General features: G+C 44.2%; 1 protein-coding gene and 1 long non-coding RNA gene across 2 annotated transcripts in view; both read right to left on the minus strand.

Moving 5' to 3' along the window:
• Positions 1 to 5105, minus strand: part of BNIP2 (BCL2 interacting protein 2) — a 113022-nt gene extending 107917 nt beyond the window's left edge. Inside the window, exon 1 of the mRNA XM_085893068.1 lies at positions 3626 to 5105. Within this exon, the coding sequence (XP_085749194.1) occupies positions 3626 to 4584 (959 nt within the window). The 5' untranslated portion in view covers positions 4585 to 5105. The remainder of the gene's footprint in view (positions 1 to 3625) is intronic.
• A 5781-nt stretch (positions 5106 to 10886) lies between these two features.
• The window catches only part of LOC147022310 (uncharacterized), a 13848-nt gene continuing 4274 nt past the window's right edge, over positions 10887 to 20460 (minus strand). The window contains exon 3 of the long non-coding RNA XR_015061186.1: positions 10887 to 13771. This is a non-coding gene — a long non-coding RNA (uncharacterized LOC147022310). The remainder of the gene's footprint in view (positions 13772 to 20460) is intronic.

Below are 20460 nucleotides of genomic sequence, written 5' to 3' on the forward strand. Positions count from 1 at the left end.
TTGTGCAACTACCTAAGGCTTATATTGTGGAAATGGCAATCCATCACGGTGACGTTTGAAAATTGTTTGTTTATTTAGTCGGTACTGGCTCATTTCTGATATATCCCTGCCCCAAATGGTGCTCAACCATTCCTGAGTGAGTGTCTTCAAACATGCCAGCAATTTGAGAGTTCTGCTTTTGGATTCTAAGTGGCCATGATTTCATCACCTATGCATGTGGAAAGAAGAAAGAAAGGAGAATGGCACTTGGAAGAGCGCATACCTCCGCCACGCAATCCCCTATCCACCAGAACATAACAGGCCAAATATATTTTTGAAACAGCATGTGCTATATCGTTTTTGGCCCTACCTCTCGATGGTGAAGAATCACTTTGGAAATTTAAAAAAACTTCTCATGTCCGGATCTGGATTTGGATCTTCACCAAAACGGAAAGAATTTCTCCTCATCACACACCCAATCTGTCCACCAAGTTTCGGCCGAATCCCCTTAAAATTCTAGTGGCCGGAACTGGATCCGAATCTTTACCAAAATCATTTCATCCGAATCCGTACACAACTTTTTGAGATATCCTGCACACAAACACACAAACAAACAAACAAGGAAGGAAGACAGATATTGTGCGGAGCACAATACTTGCAAAATCCACCTCCCTCCACAAAGGTTGCCATGGATACATCAAATTGTCCATTTCACTGAGATTATAATTGACAATGTTAATCAAACCTCAGATCAATCAGATGAAAAATGATTATTTTTCAGATTGAAATAGATTTTAGAAGTTTGATCTTGAGTTGACTTTTGACCTTTTGACCTCAAAAACAGTTGGTTTCCCAATCCAGTGATGCAATATGCAAATCTTGTTCAATTTTCAAGTTGATCAGATGAAAAATGACGATTTTAGAAATTTGACCTCAAAATCAATAGGGATTCTCAGTTGAGACTACATCGACAACTTGGTAAAATTTCATGATGATCAGTTTAAAATTGTGACCTGAAGGCGATAAACAGACAAACAGAATAACAAAATCGACTGACCGATATACTTGAAAAATCTTCGATTTTGCAAGTTACAAACAAGAAAGATATTGTGCATCGCATGATACTTGCAAAATCCATAAAACAAATTTGAACTTAAAATTAATTGGTGGTTCAATTAAACAACCAAATATGCAAATCCTCTTCAAATTTAAAGTCAATCGGATGAAAATGACAATTTTTGAAATTTCACCTAAGTTGTTCACCTTTGGCCTATGTTGACCTTTTGGCACATGCCCACCTCAAAAATAATTGGTTAATGAATTCAATGACCAAACATGAAACTCCTCTTTAAATTTCAAGTCAATGGGATGAAAATTGAGTATTTTACAAATTTTATCAGAGTTGTTAACCTCAAAAATAATTGGTCGTTGAATTCAGTGACCTGATTTGCAAATCCTCTTCAAATTTCAAGTCAATGGGATGAAAATTGAGGATTTTCGAAATACCACCTTATTGTTGACCTTTTGGCTGATGTTGACCTCAAAAACAATAGGCTTCTTGCTTAAGATGAACTCTACCATGTGATGAAGTTTCGTGAATATCAGTTTGAAATTGTGACCTGTAGGTGATTGACCTACATCAAAATCTAATCTGTTCGTCCTTGTCACACACCCAACATGTCCACCAAATTTCATCCGGATCTGTCCACAACCTTTTGAGATATCCTGCACACAAACAGACAGAGGGGGGTGAAAACATAACCTCCTTCACCTTCGGTGGCGGAGGTAACCAGAGCGAAGTCGTCGGCACACCATCGCAAATCCCCACGCTTCCAACCGAAAGGAAGGTTGAAAGATGGCAAAAAGTTCTGCCAGGAATGAACCAATATCAAATTTTAAGTAAAAAAATTTTTTCCCACTTTTGACCCCTGTGACCCCATGTTCCCACCCCTTGGGGCAATGAATCAGGGGTCAAATTGAAAAAAAATTGTTACATATTTAATACACCCCCCAATGTTGATTGCACATATAAAGTTTCATTAAAAAGAAAAAGTTTTAAAATGTCCCCATATTTGCATTTTCTGGTACTTGACCCCATCACTCCAGGGAGTGGGGTCAAAATGATACTGCTCTTTCACCCTTGTGTCATGTGGTGATCTGATCATATCCACCAAGTATGGTGAATTTCTGCCCAATCGTTTAAAAGGAGATGGCGTGACGGACGGACAGACAGAGCCGATTACAATATCACCGTTTTCTTTCAAAAAAACATGAGGATAATGTTGTACAAAATAATGGCTGGTAGGATAGCCTTAGCCCTAGACTCCTCGAGGTATGCACACTCAACTCTGAGCTGTCTTGTGTGGGTTTGAATCTCAGCCCAGGTAAAAACTGGAATCCTGGGGTTTCGCAGGGAAAGGTGACGCATCAATGTGTGCACCGTTCTTCGGACGGACGTTAAACTGAGCGTCCCGTCTACCCACATTCGCTGGTGGGCGATAACGATCCCATGGTATCCTCCGCGAAGAGTGGGTGAGTTATCACCGGCACCCTGAACAAATTACGAATTCCTCCACACTCTGCAGAGTGTCTATCGTGTTTTACTGACTAACCCAGGATTGTAACCCCAATTACAAAAGACAACTTTGACAGAACATACGCTCTGTATAGACCACAGGGTGTAGTGGCGTGCGCCTGTAATCCGGCTACTCGGAGGCTTGGGTTGGAGGATCGCTTGAGGACGGGAGCTCTGCGCTGGTGCCGCGCTATGAGAGGATGTAGGGCATCCCTGAATCATGGCGAAACCCAATCCTTATTCCCTGTGTCGTAAGAGGCGACCAGGGTTGCGTCAGGAAGGGCATCCGGCATAAAACCTATGCCAAATTAGTATGCGGATCATAATGGATGATCCGCTGTGACGACCCCTAACAGGAGCAACCGAAAGAAGACCCTCACGCTCTGTTTTGACCATGGAACACCAATGAATGAATAAATGAATTATTTGAAAGAAATCATTCGGTCTTACCTGAACACCCTGTACATTCAAACCAATTTGATCACATAAATAACCAATCACTTGAAAAACACCGGCACCTGATGAACGCCGAGGACAATGAAGAGTCAGGAAGGTGAACCAGTCGCAAGAAGCCCACGACGAAACAAGCGTGCACAGTATAGTAGACCGTACAAGACCAACATCACCAGGAATTTGGGTTTGTACGTGCGCCCGTTGCGGGATCATAAGCAGCCCTGACACCGAGCACCACGAATTACACCGATTATAAAATGAGGTGCACATGTCATGTCACGTGTATCAGGTCACCATGTATCCACCAAGGTACAAATACTGGTCCATCATCCTTCTCCTACCTAACGATACCATTGTCCTACGAAGGCTTGAAGGGTCCAGCAATGCGGGAAAGATGGTCCATGAGGTCTTCTTTTGATTTGAAATGTCTCTTACATAGAAGAATGGACATTGTTGAAATGACCAAGGGATGAAGTTCCATTTAAGGTGACAGCTCACCATCATGTAGCAAGCTCGAACACCACATTCAAAAATAAATAAATTACGGACCACGTTACACACCTCACCACACCGTCACATGATTCACAACTTTCTGTAAAACCCAGACTCATTGCTCACCTTGCAGGACTTGACGTGCTGATTGGTGGATCCAACCCATGCTCTCGATCTTCCTCATGGCTTGTCCACACATCGCTGTTCCTTCCACTTACCGAAGCTCGACCATCCATCTCATTGATACCTTGCATCGGCTGAAGATGCACTTCGTAACCTTGTTTGATGAGCGCATCTGCACCGACCATTCTGACCTCGGACTTGTCACTGACCTCCTCGGACTCGACCCTGCCATCATCGGACTCGACCCTGCCCACCTCGGACTTGTCACTGACCTCCTTAGACTTGCCACTGACCTCCTGAGACTTGCCACTGACCTCCTCGGACTTGCCACTGACCTCCTCGGACTTGCCACTGACCTCCTCGGACTTGCCACTGACCTCCTCGGACTTGCCACTGACCTCGGACTTGTCACTGACCTCCTTAGACTTGTCACTGACCTCCTCGAGCTTGACACTGACCTCCTCGAGCTTGCCACTGACCTCCTCGGACTTGCCACTGACCTCCTCGGACTTGCCACTGACCTCCTTAGACTTGCCACTGACCTCCTCGGACTTGCCACTGACCTCGGACTTGTCACTGACCTCCTTAGACTTGTCACTGACCTCGAGCTTGACACTGACCTCCTCGGACTTGCCACTGATCTCCTCGGACTTGCCACTGACCTCCTGAGACTTGCCACTGACCTTAGACTTGCCACTGACCTCGGACTTGTCACTGACCTCCTTAGACTTGACACTGACCTCGGACTTGTCACTGACCTCCTTAGACTTGTCACTGACCTCCTCGGACTTGTCACTGACCTCCTTGGACTTGACACTGACCTCGGACTTGTCACTGACCTCCTTAGACTTGTCACTGACCTCCTCGGACTTGACACTGACCTCCTCGGACTCGACACTGACCTCCTCGGACTCGACCCTGCCCACCTCGGACTCGACCCTGCCAACCTCAGACTCGCTCATGTTAATATCGTTCTCATTTCTCCCACCTGTTACGAAGTGGTCTTCCTGGCTGCTTTGACATAGCAAATCATCCGCCGTGGGTTCACCTCTCAAACACACCAGGCTAACAGGGCCGACACGTCCGACTGTTCATATACTCGGGGATACAAGCAACCAACACGCCGTGTCGACCCCCAGAGTACCCTGTAATGCAATCACACTTCCTGTTCTGATTCTCACGACCCCCAACACCGGCTTTCGCTTTCCTGTTTGTTTCTCAGCGCCGATTGACGCTCACTCCATCTCCCAGTGACACGCCCAAACGAATCCGGTGACTCCAGTCAAACGGGTTCATCAAGCCCTTCTATCCTCCCAGTCCTTCCCTTCCTGCTTCTTCAACCAAAAATCAAACGGGGAACTCGTGGGACACGCAGCTCATATCATCCAGCACCACGCGCATGCAAAGCTGCCTCGACATACCCGCCACTCAACATCCCATCATACTTTGTCCCGCCTTCTCCTCACTCTCTGTCCCGCCCAGACCACGTCATGACCTCATCACGCCTTCTCCTCACTCCCTGTCCCACCCTACCACGTCATGACCTCATCACGCCTTCTCCTCACTCCCTGTCCCACCCTACCACGTCATGACCTCATCACGCCTTCTCCTCACTCCCTGTCCCACCCCTACCACGTCATGACCTCATCACGCCTTCTCCTCACTCCCTGTCCCACCCCAACCACGTCATGACCGCATCACGCCTTCTCCTCACTCCCTGTCCCGCCCAACCACGTCATGACCTCATCACGCGAACCCTGCTTCATCAAGCATGACTCCGCCCTCCTGTTTTTCCCTTCCCATCGAGCTTTACTCCGCCCACCACCTCAATGCCCGACGTGTCGTGCTGCCCTTCCCTGCACCCGATGCCACACCCATTACACGTTGCCTTCGGCCAATCACGTTAAACTCCGCCTCTAACTCCGGATGCCGCCTTACGCGCTTACGTAGCGGCTATCTTTTATACAGTGTCGGTGAAATGGTATTATTTTATTGCATTGGCTGCCTTGTGTTGTGATACGAGGTTTAAATCCCATATTCACCGTGTTGATTTTCTTTTGTTTCTGAACGTAATGTATGTCCACGCGAAATTGACGTTTCAAGTTTGGAGCAAATTGAATTGGCCGAGCTTGCAAATGCTGAGGTAAAAATCGAACAAAAGGAGAACCTCCGATGAAAGCGTACGAACGAATGTAGTGAGTCGGCAACATTTGGAAACGATGACAAATGAGGCCAAAAAAACAATGGAACAAACGAGGCGTCATCCGTTCCGAAATCAAGGCCTGGCTCCGCCCTCATATTCTTTTCGTGCCACGCCCCTTTCCCTGATTGCCATGGCAACGTCAACGTTGCTGACGTAAACGCGCCATGATTAGTATGATTTAAAACGATCATTCCTTCCAAAAAAAAATCATTATCCTCTTGATGAGGGGGTGAAAGGGCAACAACGTCGGCAAGTGGGACAAGAATGATGACGATCCGGTTTGTTTGTACCTGCCCATATTCCTCCAGCATCCGTCTCGCAAGTCAGTTCCTATCACCGACGCATATCCTTCAGCGAACGAAAAGGAAATATTATTAGTCGCACCGTGCTATGACAACACGAGCAGATTGTACGCCCAAGGGGAGATCTTGCTCCAAGCATGCAACATGTTCTTCTAACGCATACCTTTATTTGGGCGGTGTATAGGCAGGAAACTGACAGCTGTGTCTAGGCAAAAAAAAGAAAAAAAGGGAAGACAAAAGTGCTGCAGAGGATGGAAATGGGGACTCTGATGAGGTTGGTGAGGATCTCTCTAAGAGGGGGAAAATAAAGGGAATGGGGATATACCAAGACTGTACACCAGGAGGTGGGTATGAGTAAGGGACATTAGCAAAGGACGCAGGAGGTCCATCTAACTGTGTTGGTTGGTGCATGTGCTCAGGAGGGAGGAGGGTGATGTGGTCAGGCAGGTCTTTTATATGGATGTAGTTGGGAGGAGAAGGGGGCAAGGGGCAGACAAAAAGTGAGGTGGAAGGAAACGGTCAAGAAGGACATGTGAGAGGTGGGGATGCAGAGGATGCTCACAATAAAGGGGGTGGGTTGAGTAGGAAAGCTCGTGCGGCCACCACACAGGTGGGATCAATTGGGGGTCATGATAAGATAATAGCAGTAGTAGGAGTTGGTGGTGGAGTAGTAGTAGTAGTAGTAGTAGTAGTAGTAGTAGTAGTAGTAGTAGTAGTAGTAGTAGTAGTAGTAGTAGTAGTAGTAGTAGTAGTAGTAGTAGTAGTAGTAGTAGTAGTAGTAGTAGATTTCCTTGTGCCAACCTGTCACTGTATGAGGAATTGAATGCCCACATCAGCAAGGCAGTTCTTGACTTCACTACATTAAGTCAGCATGTGTGGAACAACAGAAAAGTTACACTTGATGCAAGGGTTCCAGGCCTGTGTCCCAAGTATTCGGCACGATGACATTGAATCCCAGCCGACATACAGTTGTCAGCAGAACAAGTTTTACAGCTTTCATCTGCGATATGTGCATCGCATCCTAGCATTGGCTGGCACGACAAGGTTTTCAACATTTGAAGGATTATCATACGAAGTAGCTTTGGTTGAATGAACCGGAGGCTTCTCCACGAGCTCAGCCACATGTGCAAAATAGAGGATTCGAAACATATATGGTATGGAGGACTGGTTGATGTGGAAAGACCTGTTGGTTGACCTCGGCTATGGTTTATGGGAGGCCATAACTGTTGGAGATGGATGCTGAGCAAAGGATGTGGAGATGTGATGAGAGATTGCTTGTCAAGATGGAAGGAAAAAAAAATTCTCAAAAAACTACAAGAGGATTACCTTTGTGATACCTGTGACAGAGACTGCCACTCCAGGTCTAATGGGTGACTCGGGCAGATGCAATAGGACGTAAATTTACAACACGTACTGATGTTTCGCCTCATGACCATCTCTACGGTGCAAAAACAATGTTATTCGAGACAGATAGTTGCCGTAGCTTGGCATCACTTCATTTCTAGTAAATATGTTTTGCTCACGAGAAGCGAAACTGGTGAAGAAGGAAATAAAGGTGATATTTTCATGGCATCATTCATAACTAGAATGGTACTTAGGAGAGCACATACCTCCTCCAGGCTGAACAGTTTCTGCTTTGTATCTCACTGATAGGCCGGATCTACTTCGGGATCTTCACCAAAATCGAATTGTTTTGTCCTTGTCACACACCCAACCCATCCACCAAGTTTTGTCATAATCCGTCAATAACTTTTTGAAATATCATGTTATATATAGTTTTTGGTCCCACCTCTAAATGGTGAATCACTGAAAAAAATTCTAGTATCCAGATCCTAGATCGTCACCAAAATCGAATCAATTCATCCTTGTCATACACCCCAACTGTCCACCAACTTTTGTCCGAATCCGTCCACAACTTCATGAGATAGCTTGCTCACAGACAGAGAGACAGACAAACAGACAGACAGGTGTGAAAACATAACCTCATCCACCTTCTGTGGCAGAGGTTATGAGACAGGTGCAAGGATATACTTGTCTTTTGAGCACCAGTTTAAACTAGCCAGGTCAATTGCATCGATCCTGGAGCAAATTGACCCCTTGGACAATCAAATCCAAGGAGATAAGCTTGGTGCTCGGTCTGCCCTCACGCTTGTGCCATGGTTGTCTATGAGTTGGTGGGATGGAAACTCAATCGCCCAATGGGGGATGTCGTCATTGCAATCTGGATCTCAAAGTTAGGCATCACACACAAACATACAATGACATTCAAACACCTAGTCAGTCTCGGAAAGGTCAGTGCCACACCCCACCCCGTGCAATTATTTGCTTTAAAAGGCAAAAAGAGGGCTGGCAGGATGGTCCAGAGGTATGCACACTCACCTTTAAGCCGTCCAGCCTTGATTCAAACCCCGATCCAGGTACAAACTATGATCTTGGTGTTTCACAGGCATGGTGATTCATCAATATGTGTGCAGTCTCTCGGACGGACGTTAAACTGGACATCTTGTCTGCTGGCATTCGTGGCTGGTCATTAAAGATCCCAGGTGTCCCTCACAAAAAAGTAGGCGAGCTATCGCCGGCACATGGACAAATTCCAAATTCCTCCCCTAACCCACAGAGGGCACTGCATCAATGGCACATCTGTGCCCTCAGCCAGTATTGCTACCCCACAGCCTTGCGCTGCATACGAAAGAAGGCAAAAACGCCATGTCTGCTTCCATACGTTGTGGATATACCTGTGACGTCACAGAGCATTCATTTACAAGCTGCACAGATGTCCTGCAAGGCAAGTTTTCACTCAACCGTACCTTCTTTTTACTGATAATCATACATTACTTGTTTGTGAGATTACCCTCTCTAATCAACCGGACTCGGTGGCGTGTAATGGTTGGAGCGTCTTATCTGAGTGTGGTTCGAATCCCGACCATGGTCCTTAGCATTAGAAAAGGAGAGAGCACGGACCAACAACCAAAGGTTAGTTCAACTAGCGCAGGCTTTGATGGCTTGCTTATTACTTGTTTGTGATATCAAGTGTTTGTTTGATTACCTGTTTGTGACATTTGTCCGATCACCTGATTTGAACATCGACCTTTAACATGCGTGATCACCAGATGAAGCCGAGAGATGGCGACATAAGCCCATTTCCAAGCTGTGGTTTGTCACCCATTTTATCAGGCACCGGCTAATTAGGTTGACCCACCAATGACTCGATATAAAGCATTTTGTTGGCGAACACCAGTCAGTTGTTCATCAACCTTAAAACTCCCAGTTTGTCCGGTTAATTCAGGTTGTGCCAACATTGGACAAATCTGCGATTCCACAGTGAGTTTGCTTGGGGACAAAGGCTCGATGTTGAACCAACAAACCGGTCAATCATTGAACCACTGTTGGTTCAACCCGTCCTTGTTGGCCCAATCACTCAATTGTGTTATATTAACACGATTCGTTAAACGTGTGACGACGCAGAAGGAGGCCACGTGGCCCATCATACCTGCGGTATATCACCTGCGAGGAGGCCAATCGAAGATAGTCACTCCATGGTACGTGTAAGTGAGGATCACCTGAGGATGAAAATTCAGGGTCGTTCTGGAAAAAAAAAAATAAATAACAACCATGCCCGTCAACTGCTGTGCACACTTGGTAACCTGCTGGCAAAGTGGACAACCAGAGTGGAGAAAATTGACAGAAACGAAGGCAATGTGATTCTTCGATAGCAGAGATAACCTTCCAAGAATGGAGGTGTCAAGAGTTAGCATTATTTAACACTGATTTAAGGATCATAGTGGTTTTTGTAAATAAATCACACGCACAAAAAGGATATTAAGAGACCTCGCTGTACTCGAACATGGAGACAAAACGCACAAACACGTGATGTATAGGATTTGAACCTGGGTTCCATGGATCGTGAGACAAGGGTTCAAATGGGAATTTATTTATTTTTATTAACTACCCGATATATTTTAGTCATATTTGGTGAAGTTACCTGTTTGTGAGATTACCCATTTGTGACACAGGTTTGTTTTTGTAAAAAGGTTATTCCATCCCAAAGTTGCTCGAAGTTAATATGCATATAAAGGTGAAATCCAACAACAAATATCTTCAAACTCCTGCTACTGCTAACAAATACTAATCTGCATGCCCAGCTGAGGGGCAAAGTGACCACCTATTTTTTGTGGGGGGGGGGGGCGTGGAATGGGGTTAACCCTTTTCACATTATTCCATTGGGACAAGGGGAACACAAAGTTAGGGCAGGAATTTGTAATTTGTTCAGGCTTCCGGCGGTAGCTCACCTACTCTTCATGAAGGATATGGGATCCCAGATATGGAATCTTTCACATCCACCAATCATTGCTTGCAGACGGGATTCCCGGTTAACGTACATCCGAAGGATGGCACACACAATGATGAATCAACCTGCCTGTGAAACACCGGGATGACAGTCTATAGCTGAGTCTACATTTGAACCTAGACGAGCCAGCATAGAGGAGAGTTTGCGTACCTCTCGGCCATCCTACCAGAAACACATGCAAACTGATTGTTAAAACTTCCATTTTTCTCCATATTGAGATTTGTACCTTTGTGATGTTCAGATCATGAAAGCACAAATAACGGCATTAATGTTATTGTTAAGAGTATGGTACCTTGATGATAATGGTGATCACCATCATCATTAAGCCAGCATTTTTGACACATGTATTTGCAAAAATTAATTTGATAAAATTATGTCTTTTTCAGTCACACTTCAGAATACAAAGCGATCCATTACTGTATTCAGGGTAACTGGGGTGCATCGGGACGTGTTTAACAGATATTCTGAACTCGTACATAGGAACAAGAAAAAGAGCAATCAGATTGCAGACCATCGCCAGGACTTGTTTTGTGTGGTGTTTGTGTAGTTTTGTGTGGTGTATCTTGTGTGGTGTTTGTGTACTAGTGCGCTATGTAATTAATAAGAGACATAATAATTAGAACTTCCACTTCATAACTGATGGCAGTGATGACCGGGTATCAAGACATCCCACTTTGATACAACACTCTCTCACCACAGGCAGGTCGGTGGTCTTTCTGTCTTCCACCATCTCCTCTCCGGTCTCGTCCCCTCTGCTCTGTCTGCGATATGTGCCCCCCCCCCATATTTTTGCAGGGCGTTCAAGGTCCGCCAGCAACCCCCTTCTGATAAAATTACCAAAATCACGAATCACTGCTCACCTTCACTCTTTCATTCCTCTTTTTTCCCGCCTTTGGAATAAACTCCCACACTCGCTTCAATCCCATTCTTCCCTCGAGGCCTTCCAAATAGCCGTTCACCACCACCTCTTATCATCCCCCATCCAAAACCTCGATTTTTTCTACCCCCGTTAATCCACCCAAAACCCACCTCCTTCAAATTCCCTGCTTTTCTTCTTGAAAGTCCCAGCGGTATCCATCTTGTATACCCCAGGTTCCCCGCCTCATCCCTCTCCTTTCCACAGATCTCCTAATGTGTCTGTTCCCCACTGTTTTGTCCTTCCCTCTCCAGCCCTCTTGTCTCATGCCCCCCTAGCTGTGTTGTGCGTTTTGGGCCCAATCTCTCATACGAGCCTTGACAATGTATACAAAAAAACCCCGCTTTGATTGGACACCTGACCCTGACCCATGATGTTTTAAAATAATTACTCTATTTCATTAAGAGTAGGATGAAAATAAATTCAATTCGGATCAAATGGAAGACCAAATCGATACAGTCCTCCATTGGAGTCATCCGAAGGACCCCAAAGAAGGAAAAAGCAAAGATGAAGTCATCAGGAAGAACATGGATAGGATTCACATTTCAGATACTACCCAACCCTCAAACCCATCCAGGCACAGCCAAGTGAGCCTCATTCAAAAATAAATGAATAAATAAATATTTTAAAAATCAAAAAGTACCCTGATCAAAAAATTAAATAATTCTGGCTGCCAGACCATGCGTCTGATCAAGTTGAAATTTAAAACATATATTCCCCATCACTACTAGATCATAATTGTGAAGTTTCACGTCGATTGATGAAGCAGTTCAAGATTAAAAAATTTTTTTTAAGATTTTTGCTCAATCCAATATGGCTGCCAGACCATGTGACCTATCAATCATTCATGAATACCCTGGTATCCCCAAGGTTTAGAGAACATTTGTTTGAAGTTTCCCCTCAATCTGTCTAGCCATTCTGAAGAATTTTTTTTTAATAGGTTTTAGAACTGCCACTTGGTGGAGTGGTGGAGGTAACAACTCGGTGTTATCAAAGATCCATGCTCATGTGTTTCACTTCATTTTACATTGACAGTAAATCCAATGTGGCTGACAACACATGTGACCAATGACATCATTCATATGTGTGAACCTTTTGCTCCGTGGACCGTTTTATCCAGAGATGACCCTCAAAATTTTTCACATTGATCAGATGTCGGGGGGACATGATGTAATAGAATGCATATGATCTGAATTCTGACTTTAACCAAAACGTAATCGGGTTGTTCTTGACACACACACACACACACACACACACACACACACACACACACACACACACACACACACACACACACACACACACACACACACACACACACACACACACACACACACACACACACACACACACACACACACAACACGTCCACCAAGTTTCGTCCGAATCCGTCCACAACTTTTTGAGATATCCTGCTATATATCGTTTTTGGCCCAATCTCTCAATGTTAAAGAATCACTTTTGAAATTCCAGTCATCGGATCCGGATCTTCTCCAAATCTAATCAGTTCGTCCTTGTCACACACCGAACCTGTCCACAAAGTTTGATCATTATCCGTTCACAACTTTTTGAGATATCGTGCTCACACACAAACAAACAGACAGACAGACAGGGGTGAACCAACTTCCATCCACCTTCAGTGGTGGAGGTAACAACTAGGTGTTACCAAAGATCTATGTTCATGTGTTTCACTTCGTTTTACATCCTCATTGAGATTCACGGGTAGATACGCAATACATTTGTGAAGTAGAACATGCTGTCTTTTGATTGAACCCGTCACCGAAGCAACGACTCAGCGTGTCTGGTGTTTATTAAAAGGGGATCAAACATTGGGCACGGATTTCATGAAGACTTTTTGGATCTTCCAGTTGGAATTCCTGGCATATTTGGATAGAAACACTGAATTACCTCCTCCAGCCATTCTTTGGTCCAAACATTTTTCTTTCTTCGACACACGCATTGTTCTCGGAGGTCTTGCGCACCAGCAGGAAAGATCGCCCGACAATCTCACGGAAAACGGAGCACAACACCGAGAGCAGATAACCGAGACAGCCTGGGACACCATGGTACCTGCCAGTTATAACTGCCAGTTGGTTTATGATTTATGAATGATCTCAGTTTGTGAGTTATGAATGATGTGGACCATTAGGTTTTGGAGGATAAGAGTGATGATGAGTTAGCTGCAGCTTGTTCGGGCTCCAGAACTTCGAAAACTCTTATCTCAGGTTGATTTGTTGAGCGGTTTATGAAAAGTGAAACGATTTCTCCCACACCGTCGATGTTGTGGCGGAATTGATGCAACATCGTCGTCGCACATTTTCATGGCATCCCGGTTCGACCACGCTGCCCAGGATGGGGACGGAAACCCAGCTCGATGATCCTGGAGTGAGACAGCAGTTCAATCACAAGTAAAAATCAGGAATCCATCGACGTCAACGTTCATGGCCGGCCTCGTTATTCTCTTTATTATCACATTTCCAGCTTGTTCCACTATTCGTACTTACTTATTGATAGTAAAGTGATTCAGCACGTCACAAACAGTCGTGCGTCAACTTCAACATCACAAAACCTATCACACTGTCAGTCTGTCACTCACGTTTGTGTTTACGTGTTTTCCATTGCTCTGTTTGCTTTCCTTTTTCCTTCGGGTCAAGTGAAGAACGTTCATGTCCTCCTCCGGTTACTCGGAGTCCTACCGCGGTGAGTGTACACATGCCACGTGTCCAACGAACGTTTGCTCATTTGCAGAGAGTGGAGTCCATTGGTCATCGACATATTCCAAGTAGGATGAACTCCACTCCTTCGGTGTCCTGTCTTGGAAAAATCTCCCCCCATAATCTCATCAGCATAAACTGGACCCTGTTGTTCATCTTTTGACAGCATAAACTATAATATCTACATTGGTAGAGATGTTCTTATTACAAATTAGCATAAAACCCACCCCCATTGGTGCTGTCATTTGCATAAACTGGACCCTGTTGTTCATCTTTTGACAGCATAAACTATAATATCTACATTGGTAGAGATGTTCTTATTACAAATTAGCATAAACCCCACCCCCATTGGTGCTGTCATTAGCATAAACTCCACCCCCATTGGTGCTGTCATTAGTATAAACCCCACCCCCATTGGTGCTGTCATTAGTATAAACTCCACCCCCATTGGTGCTGTCATTAGCATAAACTCCACCCCCATTGTTGTTCTCATTAGCATAACCCCACCCCCATTGGTGCTGTCATTTGCATAAACTGGACCCTGTTGTTCATCTTTTGACAGCATAAACCATAATATCTACATTGGGACAGATGTTCTTATTAGCAATTAGCATAAACCCCACCCCCATTGTTCTCACTTGTATAAACCCCACTCCCATTGTTGTTCTCACTCGCATAAACTCCACCCCCATTGTTGTGCTCATTAGCATAACCCCACCCCCATTGGTGCTGTCATTAGCATAAACTCATGCTATGAGGAGGGGAAGGGGTGATGAACAAGCTATGAGGAGGGGGAGGGTGATCAACAAGCTTGGGGGAGGGGATGAACAAGCTCGGGGGAGAGGGAAGGGGGTGAACAAGCTAGGGGAGGGGGTGAACAAGCTGGGGGGATGAACAAGCTTGGAGGAGGGGGTGAACAAGCTCGGGGAGGGGATGAACAAGCTCGGGGAGGAAGTGAACAAGCTCGGGGGAGGGAGTGAACAAGCTCGGGGAGGGGGTGAACAAGCTCGGGGAGGGGGTGAACAAGCTTGGGGGAGGGGATGAACAAGCTCGGGGAGGGAGTGAACAAGCTCGGGGAGGGGGTGAACAAGCTCGGGGAGGGAGTGAACAAGCTCGGGGAGGGGGTGAACAAGCTCGGGGAGGGGGTGAACAAGCTTGGAGGACGGGGTGAACAAGCTCGGAGGAGGGGGTGAACAAGCTTGGAGGAGGGAGGGGGTGAACAAGCTTGGAGGAGGGAGGGGGTGAACAAGCTGGATTCAAGCTCCAACATAGCAACAGGGGGGATTAAAGAAGAGGAAGGAAAAACCGGTTTCTTGTGTTCTTGTTCGTCTCTTGTTTCTAGAACTTCTTGAACAGCCCACGTGTTATGTATCCACAAAAGAAACACCACCAACGTCGTTGGCCATTCCACGACCATTTCTCAGCAGTAAACGTTGATTGAAATTCTAATCGTGAAAATAATTATTTCCATGAGACATCGCCATGTTGTCCGCACGGTCCGACTGACTTCGCCGATCATGACTGATCTACAATGAGTTCCAATTTTGAAAGCTTCCTTGTGGTAAAACCCTCCATTTTAAGCTGATTCTGTCTTGCTGACGAAGCCTAAAATCAAGCAGATCGAAACACGTGTCCACGACTGGTGGTTAAAACGAAAACTCACACAACCACTTCCGCTTAGGGGTTGTTGTCTTTGCGAAAACGAAGGGATCTCGACCCGAGTGTTTGGGTCAAGTAAATACTCGAATTGTTAAAAGATGAAAAAGTCCGTACTTATTAACGTCGAATTTCATTTACTTCTTTTTTAAAGATTCTTTTAATACGTTTATTGAACTGCAAACAGATGAGAGATGGACACACACACAAACAAACACACAAACACACACACACACACAGACACACAAACACACAAACACACACAAACACACACAAACACACACAAACACACACACACACACACACACACACAAACACACACACACACACACACACACACACACACAAACACACACACACACACACACACACACAAACACACACACAAACACACACACAAACACACACACACACACACAAACACAAACACACACACACAAACACACAAACACACACACACAAACAAACAAACACACACACACAAACAAACACACACACAAACAAACACACACACACACACACAAACACACACACACAAACACACAAACACACACACACACAAACACAAACACACACAAACACACACACAAAAACACAAACACACACACACACAAAAACACAAACACACACACACAAACACACAAACACACACACACACACACACACACACACACACAAACACACACACACACACAAACACACAAGCACACATACACCGTCAGAATACCATTGTCTGTGCGAATGTCAAAACGTGAAGTAGCGTCACGTGTCCATGAGTTTGCACATCGAGGGCTGCAGTGTTTGGCGGTCATGAAGTGGTCGGTGGTCTTGGTGTTCGCTGGAAGTGGTGACACGAACACGATTAGATTGGCCCTGATCATGTCACCGATACCGTCACTAAAACATAGCTACACCAATGGGGACTTATCAGTGCGTTACTCGTACAACGTGTCCATTGCACGGTTACTTGTACAACGTGTCCATTGCACGGTTACTTGTACAACGTGTCCATTGCACGGTTACTTGCACAACGTGTACATTGCACGGTTACTCGTACAACGTGTACATTGCACGGTTACTCGTACAACGTGTACATGGCACGGTTACTCGTACAACGTGTACATTGCACGGTTACTCGTACAACGTGTACATTGCACGGTTACTCGTACAACGTGTACATTGCACGGTTACTTGTACAACGTGTCCATTGCACGGTTACTTGTACAACGTGTCCATTGCACGGTTACTTGCACAACGTGTACATTGCACGGTTACTCGTACAACGTGTACATGGCACGGTTACTCGTACAACGTGTACATTGCACGGTTACTCGTACAACGTGTACATTGCACGGTTACTCGTACAACGTGTACATTGCACGGTTACTCGTACAACGTGTACATTGCACGGTTACTCGTACAACGTGTACATTGCACGGTTACTCGTACAACGTGTACATTGCACGGTTACTCGTACAACGTATACATGGCACGGTTACTCGTACAACGTGTACATTGCACGGTTACTCGTACAACGTGTACATTGCACGGTTACTCGTACAACGTGTACATTGCACGGTTACTCGTACAACGTGTACATTGCACGGTTACTCGTACAACGTGTACATTGCACGGTTACTCGTACAACGTGTACATTGCACGGTTACTCGTACAACGTGTACATTGCACGGTTACTCGTACAACGTGTACATTGCACGGTTACTCGTACAACGTGTACATGGCACGGTTACTCGTACAACGTGTACATTGCACGGTTACTCGTACAACGTGTACATTGCACGGTTACTCGTACAACGTGTACATTGCACGGTTACTCGTACAACGTGTACATTGCACGGTTACTCGTACAACGTGTACATTGCACGGTTACTCGTACAGCATGTGCATTGCACGGTTACTCGTACAGCATATCCATTGCACGGTTACTCATACAACGTGTCCATTGCACTGTTACGTACGTGTGTGTGTGTGTGTGTGTGTGTGTGTGTGTGTGTGTGTGTGTGTGTGTGTGTGTGTGTGTGTGTGTGTGTATGTATGTGTGTGTGTCATATTTTAGCATTTCATATGTGTGTATATAACATGTATAATATGTGTGTATATAACATTATAATGTGTATATAACATGTATAATATGTAACAAATAATATTCGTATATAACATGTATCATATGTGTGTATATAAGATGTATAATATGTGTGTATATATGTGTATATAAGATGTATAATATGTGTGCATATAATGTGTATATAAGATGTATAATATGTGTGTATATAATGTGTGTATATAACATGTATAAAATGTCACATATAATATGTGTGTATATAATATGTGAATATAAGATGTATAATATGTGTGTATATAATATGTGTATATGATATGTATAATATGTGTGCATATAACATGTATAAAATGTCACATATAATTTGTGTGCATCTAATATGTATAATATGTGTGTATATAACATGTATAATATGTGTATATATATATATATATATATATATATATATATATATATATATATATATATATATATATATATATATATGTCTATATAACATGTATAATTATATGTCACGTATAATATGTGTGCATCTAATATGTATAATATGTCACGTATAATATGTGTGTATATAATATGTCCATTGTATAATATGTGTGTACATAATATGTGTGCACATAACATGTGTATTTGATATGTACATTGTATAATATGTCACATATAATATGTGAATAAAATATGTACATTGCATAATGTCACGTATAATGTGTGTGTATAATATGTATGTATATAGCATGTATATGTGTGATTGTGTGTATATAACATGTATAATGTGTCGTGTATAATATGTGTGAATATAATATGTATAATATGTGCATATAGCATGTATAATTTGTGTTTCTAAGATGTATAATAAACGTGTATATTACATGTATAATATGTGAGTATATAATGTGTATATAACATGCATAATATGTTTTGTATAATATGTGTGTATATAATATGTGTAAATAGTATGTATATGTGTATATAATGTGTGTATATAACATGCATCATGTGTGTGTATATAACATGTATAATATGTGTGTATATAATGTGTATATAACATCCGTAATATTTTATGTATGATATGTGTGTATAATTTCTGTATAATATATGCATATAGCATGTACAATATGTTTGTATATGACATGTATAACATGTGTACATAACATGTATAATATGTGTATATAACATGTATATGTGCATATAGCATGTATAATGTGTTAATATAACATGTATAATATGTGTGTATATAACATGCATAATATGTTACATATAATATGTGTGAATATAATATATACATATTACGTTGGCTTAGTGGTTCGGGTGGTGGCTTGGGATCCCAGGGTCCTGAGTTCAAGCCCCGTTGGCTGCTGAATTAACACCAGGGGGTTGACTCAGCCTGTCATCCTTCCGAGGTCGTCGAAATGAGTACCAGTGTACTGGTCCCAGTGTATGCCCCGGTTAGAATAGGTGTACCATATCCCTGTGTGTCGTAAGAGGCGACCAGGGTTGGCGTCAGGAAGGGCATCCGGCCATAAAACATTGCCTCAACAACAAGCCCAACCCCTGCACAGCAGGGAAAAATGGCTGTAAAAACGGTCATTTTATTGTATTATATATTACATATAATATGTATACATAATATGCATGCATATAATATGCATGTATATAATATGTGAGCATATAATGTTTGTATATAATATGTTTGTATATGATATGTGTGTAGGTAGTATTGTTTTGGTGCCAGGGTTCAGGGGCTAAGAACGACCACTAGATGGAGCAGTTGGGCCGTCTCCACCTGAACACCCGGAATTGAAGGTCGTCACTCCGGATAACTCCAAAGTCGACGGGTCGCTTAATGGACCGTGGACGCCAATATTTTGACCGTTTGGTTAGGGTCTTTTTGTCTGATTCCAATTTACCTAATTAGCCGCGTGGTCGAGCTCCCGGGGAAGCCACACCCTCGGCCGGCTTTGTCCAAACCGAGTCGCTGTTACCGACTCGGATCCGGCATAACCGAGCGGGAATTACGAAAGCCGAGCCGGTCTAAATAACAATTTACGGCACAATTGGCCTCTCTAATTCTCAAGCCCGAACCATACTGGGTCAATGAAAGAAAACACAGACAACGAACTGGAACATTTAACGGTTATTTATTTACAATAGGCAATAGGGAGGGAAACACAGAGCAGACTTAATCACGAATATAACTGCAGGCAAATGTACAATGGCAATCACTAAACAGTTTTACTTACAAGACTGGCCACAGACGGACACACACCCCCAAAAAGAAATGGCGCCAACTGGCCTTTATTCGGACCCTCCAGCCGCGGAGGATAGGCAAGCTGGGGGTTAGAGTTTGGTTCGGGTACCTGGCCGCCTCGTGCGGTTTTACCGACTCGCACTTGAGGAGCCCGGAGTCCGTGGAAGGGAACGGGGATCCCCAGCTCGAGCGCTCCAACGCAACCCACCATGGTGGGACTCGAACCCACGAACCAGAATCCAACGAGCGCAGCCAGGATCCAACGAACGACCCGGCCAGCCACGAACGATGACCGATGACCAGGAGAGCCCAGCAGACCAGAAGCAAGGAACGACCTCCAAGGAACCAAGGAACCAAGGAACCCACCCCCC

Source organism: Eptatretus burgeri, chromosome 8 (assembly GCF_056783735.1).
Source record: "Eptatretus burgeri isolate ZD-2024b chromosome 8, Ebu_testis_v1, whole genome shotgun sequence".
In the NCBI taxonomy this organism is placed as follows: Eukaryota; Metazoa; Chordata; class Myxini; order Myxiniformes; family Myxinidae; genus Eptatretus; species Eptatretus burgeri.